The sequence below is a fragment of the Pundamilia nyererei genome, unplaced genomic scaffold (genome assembly GCF_000239375.1).
Source record: "Pundamilia nyererei isolate P.nyererei 1_Seehausen unplaced genomic scaffold, PunNye1.0 scaffold00002, whole genome shotgun sequence".
Lineage (NCBI taxonomy): Eukaryota > Metazoa > Chordata > Actinopteri > Cichliformes > Cichlidae > Pundamilia > Pundamilia nyererei.
In genome coordinates, this window is record NW_005187403.1 from 5,831,659 (window position 1) to 5,842,496 (window position 10,838).

The following is a 10,838-nucleotide window of genomic DNA, read 5'->3' on the forward strand; positions in this document are numbered from 1 at the left end:
GTCCCGTGCAGTGGATTTCTCTCAGCGGAACGCCATGGATTTTATGACAGATCAGGATGTGCAGAGGGTGAGGATTACTTTCCCATACCGATGAAAATGACATGGAAGTGCAGTTTACAGTTAAATTACCAATGCTCAGTTAAATAATTAGCAATTTGATCACTGTTTGCTTCGAATAGAAAACAGTTTTACTTTTGCGATGTCGATTGTGCATCAGAAGCCTCTTCCGTATTATATATGGTAATAAGATTGTATTTTGTCGCTGTATTCAAATGAAATGCACATTTCAAGTTCATTGCACAACACCCTGCAGCCACAAGTGGTCTACTGACGTCAGCAAACGCCCCCTGTTTCAGCTAGGAGAACACCATATGTGCCCTCAGGAGTAAATTCCCCATTTTCCAACACTTACTCTGTTCTTGTAAGCTACAGAAAAGCAGGAACTAACCCAGGCCATGCTGTAGTCTTGTAATCTTGCCGTAGTTTGCAAGCTTATAAGATAATATTTATAAAATATATATGTACTTAAACTATCCGATGGCAACTATTTTTCAACACATTCTCTCCGGTTGGGTTAAATCCTACGCAGCAGAAAACAGAACAATGCTGCAGGGCGGACAACAATTAAAACATGTTTTTTTCCCTCTTGTTGGATTATGATGCAGCTGTCATCCTTAAGAAATCAGTAACACAAGACACTCATTAGCCAAGAATAAAAAAAACAAAACTCAAATATTTTATGCAGCTGCTTTAATGTAATTATGCAATTTTAAACTGGGAACCGGCCTTAATATGTAGAATGTGTTTCACGTCTCATGGCTGTGAATTAAACTCTGGGTGTGACTTCAGTTTGAAATGTGAAAGAGACCTTTGTGTGAAAAGCAGGCATGAAAGGTCGAAAGGACGAGCCTCGGTGCTTCCGTTATTGCTCCTTCTGTCTGTAAACGGCTCAAATTTCCTTGACAGTACCAGGAGGATGGATACGTGGTTCTGGACGGGCTGCTGACCTCCCAGGAGTGTGATGAACTGAGGCAGAGGATGGCAGAGATTGTGGAGCGGATGGATGTCCCCGAACACTGCCGCACCACCTTCTCCACCTACCATGATGAGCAGCTAAAAACACAGGTGACCCAATGACCAACGCTGCACAGGATCTTTAACACTGTCAGCTTTCCTTTGAACAATGTTTCTTTCACATGCTTCCAATGACATCACCACTTGCAGATGCAGGTAAGGCAGCTGAGTGCGCACCCTCCTGTAGTCTTTCTACAAAATTAGCTTCACATTTACAGTTATTTGCCTCGACCTCTTTGACCCTGCAAGCAGACTCTTATGTCAACAGTGTAGTCAGTGTCAGTGTCTTTCCACTCTGACCTGCAGGGAAATGCTGACTATTTCATCACAAGTGGAGATAAGATCAGATTCTTCTTTGAGAAAGGGGTTTTTGATGACAAAGGTGAGTTCCAGTGAAATTCTTTCTACACTGTCTTTCATTTCTCATGCTGTGAAACTCCAAAATGAGATGATGCTTTTCTCACCTTGCAGGGGAGTTTATTGTACCCAAGCAGCGGTCACTAAATAAAGTTGGACATGGTGAGCTTTTGGGGTTTTCCAACAACACATAGCCTATAAACTGTTGCATAAAAATCTCCTAACTGCTAGGTTTTTTTTTTCTTTTAGCACTGCATGCCTATGAGCCGTTGTACGAAAAGGTTACACATTCGCCCAAAGTCCAGGTGAGCTAACAGGTTGACGGAGTGAAAGAATGATTTACTGAGTCACAGAATAACTAACTGTCCAATGAAATGTCATTCTCCTAGGGCATAGCTAAAAAGCTGGGCCTAGTGAGTCCTGTGATTCTCCAAAGTATGTTCATATTTAAGGTAAATGGCCTTATACTGTTAGACAGTGCTACATAATGACTTATTAAAACGTAAAGACTGAAATAAGAACCTTATCTTTTACAGCAACCAGGCATCGGTGGGGAAGGTAAGAAAATTCAGCAGAATATTTTTGTCAGTAATGAGTACACATTCCCGATCACATTTTTTAACCAAAGATCCCTTCTTATCCTTATTTCTGTCTCATATTAAAGACACTCAAATTTGGTATAAAAACACGAAAGTAAAAGCAAAAAAACTGACATAAAAACCTTGTAAATAATGGAACATTTACGCCGTGGCCACATTATTAGGAATACCGGTAAAATTTGTTTTGCCATGAATTCCACCTTTTGTGAAACGTACATCTTTTTGCCTTTTGTTGATGGTAGTTTATGTTAACGGGGTGCCAAAATACTGCCATGACATTTCATTCTACTGAAAGTGAGGCATGAAAGTGACTAGCCTAAACACAGGTTAGCGTTATTCTAAATCCCATCAATATTTGTTTTGTAATGAAGCTGAATTTAAGTCGCAGTTGGAACCTTGTTAAAGTTTAAAAGGTTCAGTGTTTTCCAGATGCTGTATAATATGACCTATATTTCGGGAGGCCATCCCATGACTGAAAATGTTTAATTTTGAAATTTATCCCTAAACGATGACAGAGCATCCACCATGTCTGCCACTTCTTTCTGTCCAGTTTCCTCAAATTCTTTAAGGACACACTGCACACTTTTGGCTGATAGCTGATTGGGAATTCCAGTGTCACTGACAAAATACGGTTTTATGGAAAGGAAATTAGAGATTTATTTTATGTCAGGCTTCTATTAACAAAGTAAATACGGTTCATCTGGTTAGTTAGATGCAAAACCTATAACAAAACCTTCAGTTTAGAGGTGGTTGTCTGTATACATTCATATAATTTTAAATTATATCCATAGCGGATTCTCATGTGTTTCTTAGTGACTCCACACCAAGATGCTACATTTCTGTACACGGAGCCCCTGGGCAGAGTTATGGGGGTGTGGATTGCCCTGGAAGATGCTACTATTAACAATGGCTGTCTGTGGTTTATCCCAGGATCACACAACAGTAAGTATCTACCAGAATGTCTGTATAGTGTATATGTTATCCAGCTACTGCTCTGCCACATATTTCTGAAATAGTTTTTAAGGTTTATTTATTGCATGTTATAATTTAATATTTTCTCTTTTTGCCCCAGGCGGTATCACTAGACGTATGGTGCGTACTCCAAAGGGCACCTTTCCCCTGACCGACTTTATCGGTAGAGAGCAGACATACGATGACGAGAAGTTTGTTGCCGCACCAGTGAAAAAAGGTCATTAGCATAAATCTAAATTTAGTCGGTGATTGATGGATGCATTTTTGAATTTTGTGACATTTTGCAACTGAAATTGTAAAAAAAAATGTTGTTGCTTATAAAGAAACTTTTGACCGTCGACAGCTCAGGACAGTTCACCTTAGATTAAATGCCATGAGTTTTTTTCTTTTTCTGCACTGTTATAAAAATAATACACACCAAACACCATATTGACACTTTTTTTTTTTGTTTAAATTAACAAAAAAAAAGTGACTTATCAAAGTCTGGAAGTTCTGGTAGTTTAAATTAGATTTTTTTACATTTGGAGTCTTTATGCTAAGCTAAGCTAACTGGCTAGCTGCTTTAAACATGCTAAGAATTGCATTAATCTTTATATTCTCTACCTTGTAAACTAAGTTCAGTTCAATTAAATGCTATTTATATAACCAAGTCACAACAATGTGCTTTATAGTGTAAGGTAAAGAAACTAGAGAGAAAACCCCAACAATCAGATAACATCCTGTGAGCAAGCACTTGGCGGCAGCGGGAAGAAAAAAACTCCCTTATAACAGGAAGAAACCTCCAGGAGAAGCAGCCGTCTGCTGCGACCTGCAAAATGTTTTCAGGTCTTCAAGTCTGAGGAAATGCTGAAACAAAAACATGACTGTTAGAATAATTGGTCAGAAAAGTAGAGTTAGCACTGCATTACTGAAATAAAGCTCTTCAAGTTGGTCAGCTGTTGCTCATTCCCTTGTTCAGGTGGTGTTATCCTGATCCACGGACAGGTGGTGCATCGAAGTGCTGAAAACACCTCTGAAGAGTCTCGTCATGTCTACACCTTCCACATCATGGAAGCCCAGCAGACCCGCTGGAGCCCTGACAACTGGTGAGACTTTATCCGTGTGGGCTGGCCTTGTGACATTTCTTTTATTTGACTACATATTTCTGGCAAGTGATTGTCTCAGTTAACATGTAGTAAAATAGAGATGTTCCTCATTAATTTGTTTAATGTCAGTTTTGTGTTGATGCACACGTCAAGTAGACTTCAAATAAGCACAGATTTGTTTAGAGCAACCCTTGTGTGTGTTCATACAACATATCTAGATTTGTATATGTCAGCATTTAGTTTTGTATGGAAAATCAGTGTTCTCTCATTAATGCAAACTTTATGAAACAAGATGCTCCAAAGAAATTTCCCAAGCCTGACCTGTCCATCTTATTTCCATCTCTTTGGTCCTGTAAGGTTGCAGCCCACTGAAGACCTCCCTTTCCCACCTCTCTACACTTGAAGGATTCTTTGGCATCAGGTGCTGCTCCCAAAGAATAACCAGCATCTATGATATTATCATCAAGGAAAAAAAATCAGATAATACTGTTTCATTAACTTCCCAAAGAATGGCTGTGCTTGCAATATTCTTCTGATAAGGGTAAAAGGATCTTATTACACAAGAAAACTATAGGCTGAATCCTGAGCTCAGCCTATTGTTCCTGTATCGATCGTTGCCAAGTGTTATTCATGACCCATAGAAAAAATAGACATGTATAAATAAGATATACTACCAGTCAAAAGTTTGGACACACCTTCTGATTTAATGGTTTGTCTTCATTTTTATGGCTGTTTACATTGTAGATTCTCACTGAAGGCATTGCAACTGTGAATGAACACACATGGAATTATGTAGTTAACAAAAAAAATGTGAAATACCTCAAAACATGTTTTATATTTTACATTCTTCAACATAGCCACCCTTTGCTTTGATTGCTGCTTTGCACACTCTAGGCAGTCTCTCAATGAGCTTCATGAGATTATCACCTGAAATGGTTTGTGTCCAAACTTTTGACTGGTAATGTAAATCCATCCATTTCTCTAAACTTGAACAATTTGGAGTCACTGGGCTACTGAGAGGTGGCTACACCCTGGACAGGTTCAGTCTATTGCGGTCTATTCACACCCATGGTCAATTTAGAACCACCAGTTAACCTAACTTACATGTTTTTGGAGTGTGGGAAGAAGCCGGATTACCTGGAGATCACTCACATAGGCATAGGGAGAATAGACAAACTCCACAGAGGTGGTCCCCAACCCCAATCACAAACCCTGTGCTGTGCTGTCTGCAAAACATTTTTGTTAATATCTTAAACTTCCAGAATAGTTCTTCTGGGGGACATTCAAAATGAATGTTTTGATATGCTTTGCCACTCAATACAATTCTGTTTATAAAGCACTAAATCACAGTTTTATATTTATATAAAATATAGAGTATATTTTAGGGTAAAGAACCTACAATAATGAAGAGAAAATCCCAACAATCTGATGACTCCCTATGAGTGAGTACTTGGCAACAGTGTGAAGGAAAAACTCCCTCTTAACAGGAAGAAAGCTTCAGAATTACCAGGAGCAGGGAGGGAATACCATGTGCCACGACCTTTAGGAAGTGATGAGGGAAGGAAGACCCAGTTGAGCATTTCTTTGAAATGGTGTACATCTGGGAAAGAGGCTTTGAGATGCATTTTTTCCTTGGTCATGTCAAAAGTGACACATGCTCATCACGTGTATAGTAACCATATATTTAAAGGAAGTCCAGGCCATGGATTAGCTGCTGTGTTCTCTGCAGGTTTCAGGCTGTTAACAGCAGCAGGTTTGCAGTTGAAAGACTACACCTAAACTTTCTTGCATGCCTCAAGAAAACAGCTCAACACCAGACTGATTTTGCAGCATGCAGCATTATAATTATGTTAACACTTGAAACCATGTTTTAATAACATTGTAATAAGTCTGTTAACTCCATATTTAACCAGCTTTCCTTCCTGGCTTTAAATAGACTTTATTGATATTGCACTTTTTCAGTCAAAACACTTAAAGCACACACACACATTCATAGGATTTTTTTTTTTTTAAATTACATACTGTACAGCGCGTTTTCGATCAGTCTCACACGCTGCTGATTGGCTGCAGCAGTGTTGCTTTCATCCGATATACTGTGTTTGAAATTTTTGCATTTTTGTGCCGATTTGATCGTCCTTAGGAAAATATACTGTTCTTCCACCAGTATTCCGGTTTGACAAATTCAGTCTGTGCATCTGCTTAGCCAGTCTGCTTATGTCAAGTTATCACAAAAAAAAAAATCCAAAAAAAAAAAAAAGAAATCGCAAGCTTGGCCAATCTCTGGTTCCTTACTAACCAGCATTTAGACTAATAATTTTTTCTAACTTAATTATAAATTTGCTGGAAAAGTGTTTTAAATTGTGGCTGAAATTTTTTTTTTAAATAAACATTTTTTTTGATCAAGTCTCCATGGAGATTTCACTGTGCAACTGACGTTTCCACCCACCTTTATTAAGCATTTCTTCATCAGCATTGTCAACAGCTTTATTCTTGTGCAAGATCTTTTTAAATGATTTGTGCCCAAATAAGACAATGAATTCCTCCATTTATAGACAACAGTGAGCATCTCTGCTTTCAAGTATGTTCATTTTAAGACCCAACTTAAAATGAAAAAGACAAAGCTTTATGTACGTGTAATTATTAAGCGCAGCATTCAAACTCCTCGTGTTAGTGTCACAAATCAAAGTGAAAAAGCGAAGGGATAATCTTTGTGTTGTTAAAATACAGGTCACATAGGTCCTACATCTCGACCTTCAAAAAACAAAACAAAAACAACAACACCCCCCCCCAAAAAAACCCCCCAAAACAAGCTTTGTTTGTTCTCAGATGTTCTGAAACATGCAATACTAAATTTTTCCTTTCAGAATGTAAGAATGTTGGAAAAAGAAACGCACCAGCAGGATCATCAGAACATTAAAAACAAACAAACAAAAACAAACAAACAAAAAAGAAACACTTTTTACAGATGAACTGAAAACAGCTCCATTTCCTTTTCTGCAAATGACGAGATCAAACCCAATAGAAATTATAGTATATTGCTATAAAGCACATAAAACAATAATTTAGAAGTAACTCTTGCTGTAAAAGTTGCCAAAACGTAAAGGCCTGTGTGCATGGGTGTGGCCCAAAAGCATATCTACAATGTCCAAAAAACCCCCAAAACACTAAAGGCTCAGTATTACAAGGAAATGTAGATATTTAAGGGGTGTAGGGTCCCATTAAACCACAAACCGGTAAGCAAAGTTGATTTATCTGACAAAAATATATGCGGTAGGACAACCGGCATACACATTACAGTACTGCATTATCACATCAGTCTCATGCAGGAGCATAGTGTGTTTCTACCATATATAAGTATAAATCAGCCCTTTAAATAAGAGTTGAAATGGGCTGCCATGCTAGCATCTACAGCTTCTATTATGGTAGGTTGTGTGTGATAGAAAATAGACTTCTTAAGGCAAGTATTTTCAGAAGAAACTTCTTCATATTGCCATCAGGGAGGCAAACATAATAATAAAGACGTGAGAAAGTTGATTAAAAGACATATCAATAATTTAAAGTTAACTTATGTTCTTCGAAAGGCAATACAAGGCATGTATCTGTTTACGAAATAAAAACGACAGGACATTTTGAGTGTTTCTTGCCGATTATAAAAAAAAAAGGAATTCCAATTAAAAAAAAACTTTTTTCCCCCCTCCACACTCTGCTAAACTGAGTCTCCCGTTGCATAATTTAGGAGCTGTTGGTGTCGGTGGCAGAGAAAACATACGCCACCTCTGTCGCAAGGCTCAGACTTGATCTAAAATGTTCCACTGGTCATTGGAAAGGATACTGAAAATGATCTAAAGACAACAGACTGTCATGCCAACACTGTCGCATGTAAAGGTTTGTCGATACCCTGGTCGGTTAATCTGACTGCTTTCAATCGCATTGTGCTGGTCAAAAATAACTACCGATCATCTCCACAGACTACGAAAGACAGCTTTTTTTTTTGTCCCAAGTTCACCACCAGAAATGGCTGAGAAACAGGCAGTGGATCTGCTTGTTTGTATGATCGGTCCATTCAAAGCAACAGGAGGATGAAGAGGTAGAGTGGAAGCAGCAGGTTGTCTATTTGGGAGGTGTAGGCTTCCAGCATGGCCACCAGAGTGATGGAGCCAACAATCCACGAGTAGGTGGTGTTCAGATTGATGCTGCTGTCAAAGATGAGAAACATGGCCACGGCGATGATCTGGGCGAACACAGATGTCGCAGTCCCCTCTAAGGTTTTCTTGGTGCCGGGCCAATGGATCTCCCCCATGGTACTGCCAAACACAGAGGCCACAGTGTCTCCAACTCCCACCGCGAGCACACCTGCGTAGGGCACCAGGCCACCTGCCCCTGGAAGTATTCCCTTAGGGGCACAGGGTCCAGGAAACAGCCAAATGGGCAAAGACATGCCCAGTAGCAGGTAAATGTGGGTGAGGATGAGAGGCCCAGAGTCCCGCTCGTCCAGGAACAGAGTGAGCAACTGCCTGAGCAGCTGACCGAAAGGCCTGATTCGAAAGTAACGCACATACTCCAAGAACAAGAAAACCGCCAGGCAACCCACAGATGCCACGTGGAGCAGCTGCCTGTCGTAGATCAACCCTGGAATGTAGGTGGCCACTACAATCAGATGGAAGTACTTCCTGACGATGGTCGACGCCTGGTGCTTCTTGGAACCCGACTGGCGCTGATAGTTCTGATGTAGCACAACGCAACTTGCCACGACAGACAGAAACACCCAGTACGCCAGCAGGCAGAGTCTCCTGTCATTCAACGTGATGAAGTCCAACAACCACATGAGGGGGTGGCGACCGATGAACAAAGACAGCCAGGGCATCAAGATCCCCAGACCCAGAACGGCTGTCATCATGTGAAAGAAGAGCGATGACCCCCAGCTCTCAGACTCCATGAAACAAAAGAGCAGGGCAAAGAAAACGCCCAGCAGCAGCGAGCCCACCACTAACACCGGGAGGAAATAGTTCACCGGGTCACCTTTGACCTCCGCCAGGTTCAGGGAGCGCTTGATTAGCTGGTTCACGATGAAGCTGATCCCACCGACAATGAGGAGTGCCTCTCCGGGCGTGAAGCAGCGTGGCAGCAGATAAAGCACAATCAGGCTGAGATAGACAAAGATCAGCAGCACCTCCAAGACCTCTATGACCTCAGACACCGTCAGGGTCTGCTTTGTGGTGTAGAGAATTGCGCTGCCGGCCATCCCTGCAATCACACAAGTGTTGGTGGGAACAGGTCTTGTGATTCCCAGTGCAATCAGGGAGAGGAACAGGGCTAGCATCATGCCTGTGATGGTGACCACCATGGAGAAGCGCTCAAAGTAGACATTCCCTGAGGCAGAGCACTTTTCTCTCAGTACCAGGCCCAACAAAGGCATCACCATAGAGGCCGGAACGATGCCGCTGTTCGCTGAAGGGCGAAACTGGAACACAGCACCCCCAGACCTGAGCAGACGGTCCCATTTATGCTGCACATAGAAAGCCTGTATCACCAGGGCTATGCTGCACCAGGAGTGCTGGTTCCAGACCGCCATGTGGACACATAGTACCACTGCCAAAACTACAGTGGACTCCACGTGCACCGGGTTGATTTGCATGGCTGCAGGGTGGGTGCTCACAAAGAGGGAGGAGGGTTGATCTGAACAGATGGTGTGCAGCAATGAAGGCCTTCTTCTGTCACTTCCTCTCTCTCACAGGCTTCATAATTTGGAAGGTAACTTTCCTTTGCTATGGATGTCCGAGGAAAAAGGGGAAAAAGTGTTAGCATTTAAGAGAAAAAAAAATACGGATCACAATAAACAGAATAATGTGAAAAAATTACAGATTCAAATGCTACTGTACTGAATGCTGAGTCTTTTCTTGCTTATTCTAACTCTGAACCTTGATCATGCTTTATCTGCTTCCTGCCATGAACTATGACCACACTGAAAATTCACCCCGTCAGTGAGAAATTCACACAGCTCAGATAGCACGAGTAAAAGGCCACACATGAAACACATGTTCTTTCCACATCAGCTGCAACCTTTTGTTCCTGTGGGGGTCGGAGTTTGAGCTGTCTGTGTAGTGTGAGTTCTGTGTCAGCTATGGAGGCTATGCTTAACAAATGGTTATGAAAGCTGAAGGATACATTAGGGAAAGAAAATCAAAACAATAGAACTCCAGTTTGTTTCATTCATTCATACAGCCCAATGGGGCCAGATAATTCTCCCTACACCGAGGAACGCGTCTCTCTGGCAGCCGAGGATGCTTTAACCTCTGACGGCATCAAGCTAACGGCAGACTAACAAGCTCACTGTACAGAGCTAGCAAAACGCCAGCAGTAACTACTGGCAGCACTGACGCACAATACAGGCTGACAAAGACAAGCGCACATACCATACAAGCGCTGCGTTGTCTGAGCGGACGTGTGCAGTGAATCGCTATGAATCGGTGCCGTCCTTTCTGGACAGATTTGTTTCCTTTGTCAGCTGTCGGTCCTCTCACACCCAGTAGGAGGGGGCCATCTTTGACAGCCGGGTCACGTGGTACACTAAAAAAGTATCTCTTAAAGTCGTTACTTTTAAAGATAGTTTTAAATTTACTTTTTAATCTTAAAATTTGTGAAATAATTATATCACTATAAAGCGCATACTTTAAATAAATAAATAAAAATATGTATTTATTTATTTTGGTCAAATTCAGACTTCTCAGGCTATTTTATACATGTAATACGT

The 10,838-nt window shown here is 41.1% G+C and overlaps 2 protein-coding genes across 3 annotated transcripts; one reads left to right on the forward strand and one right to left on the reverse strand.

The window, feature by feature from the left end:
- The first annotated feature begins 8 nt into the window (after positions 1-8).
- phyhd1 (phytanoyl-CoA dioxygenase domain containing 1) lies at positions 9-4,931 on the forward strand. 2 transcript variants are annotated; one of them, XM_005720254.1, is made up of 12 exons: positions 9-67; positions 967-1,125; positions 1,225-1,230; positions 1,381-1,456; positions 1,546-1,593; positions 1,681-1,736; positions 1,821-1,883; positions 1,968-1,989; positions 2,844-2,972; positions 3,103-3,219; positions 3,961-4,087; positions 4,445-4,931. In XM_005720254.1, the coding sequence occupies exons 1-12, from the start codon at positions 35-37 to the stop codon at positions 4,488-4,490; spliced, it is 882 nt and encodes a 293-aa protein (XP_005720311.1). In that variant the 5' UTR covers positions 9-34; the 3' UTR covers positions 4,491-4,931. The 2 variants fall into 2 exon arrangements, with proteins under 2 accessions (XP_005720311.1, XP_005720312.1); XM_005720255.1 differs by lacking the exon at positions 1,225-1,230.
- A 2,839-nt stretch (positions 4,932-7,770) lies between these two features.
- Positions 7,771-10,633, reverse strand: dolk (dolichol kinase). The gene is made up of 2 exons (XM_005720256.1): positions 10,501-10,633; positions 7,771-9,852 (listed from the first exon to the last, which is right to left on the reverse strand). The coding sequence occupies exon 2, from the start codon at positions 9,720-9,722 to the stop codon at positions 8,151-8,153; it is 1,572 nt and encodes a 523-aa protein (XP_005720313.1). The 5' UTR covers positions 9,723-9,852; positions 10,501-10,633; the 3' UTR covers positions 7,771-8,150.
- Between the last annotated feature and the right edge of the window lie 205 nt (positions 10,634-10,838).

Coding starts and splice junctions, on each gene's coding strand:
- phyhd1 (XM_005720254.1), top strand. CDS start 35: ATGGATTTTATGACAGATCAGGATGTGCAGAGG. Junction 1,457..1,545: donor AGGGGTTTTTGATGACAAAG/GTGAGTTCCAGT, acceptor CTCACCTTGCAG/GGGAGTTTATTGTACCCAAG. Junction 3,220..3,960: donor TGCCGCACCAGTGAAAAAAG/GTCATTAGCATA, acceptor TCCCTTGTTCAG/GTGGTGTTATCCTGATCCAC.
- dolk (XM_005720256.1), bottom strand. CDS start 9,722: ATGCAAATCAACCCGGTGCACGTGGAGTCCACTGTAGTTTTGGCAGTG.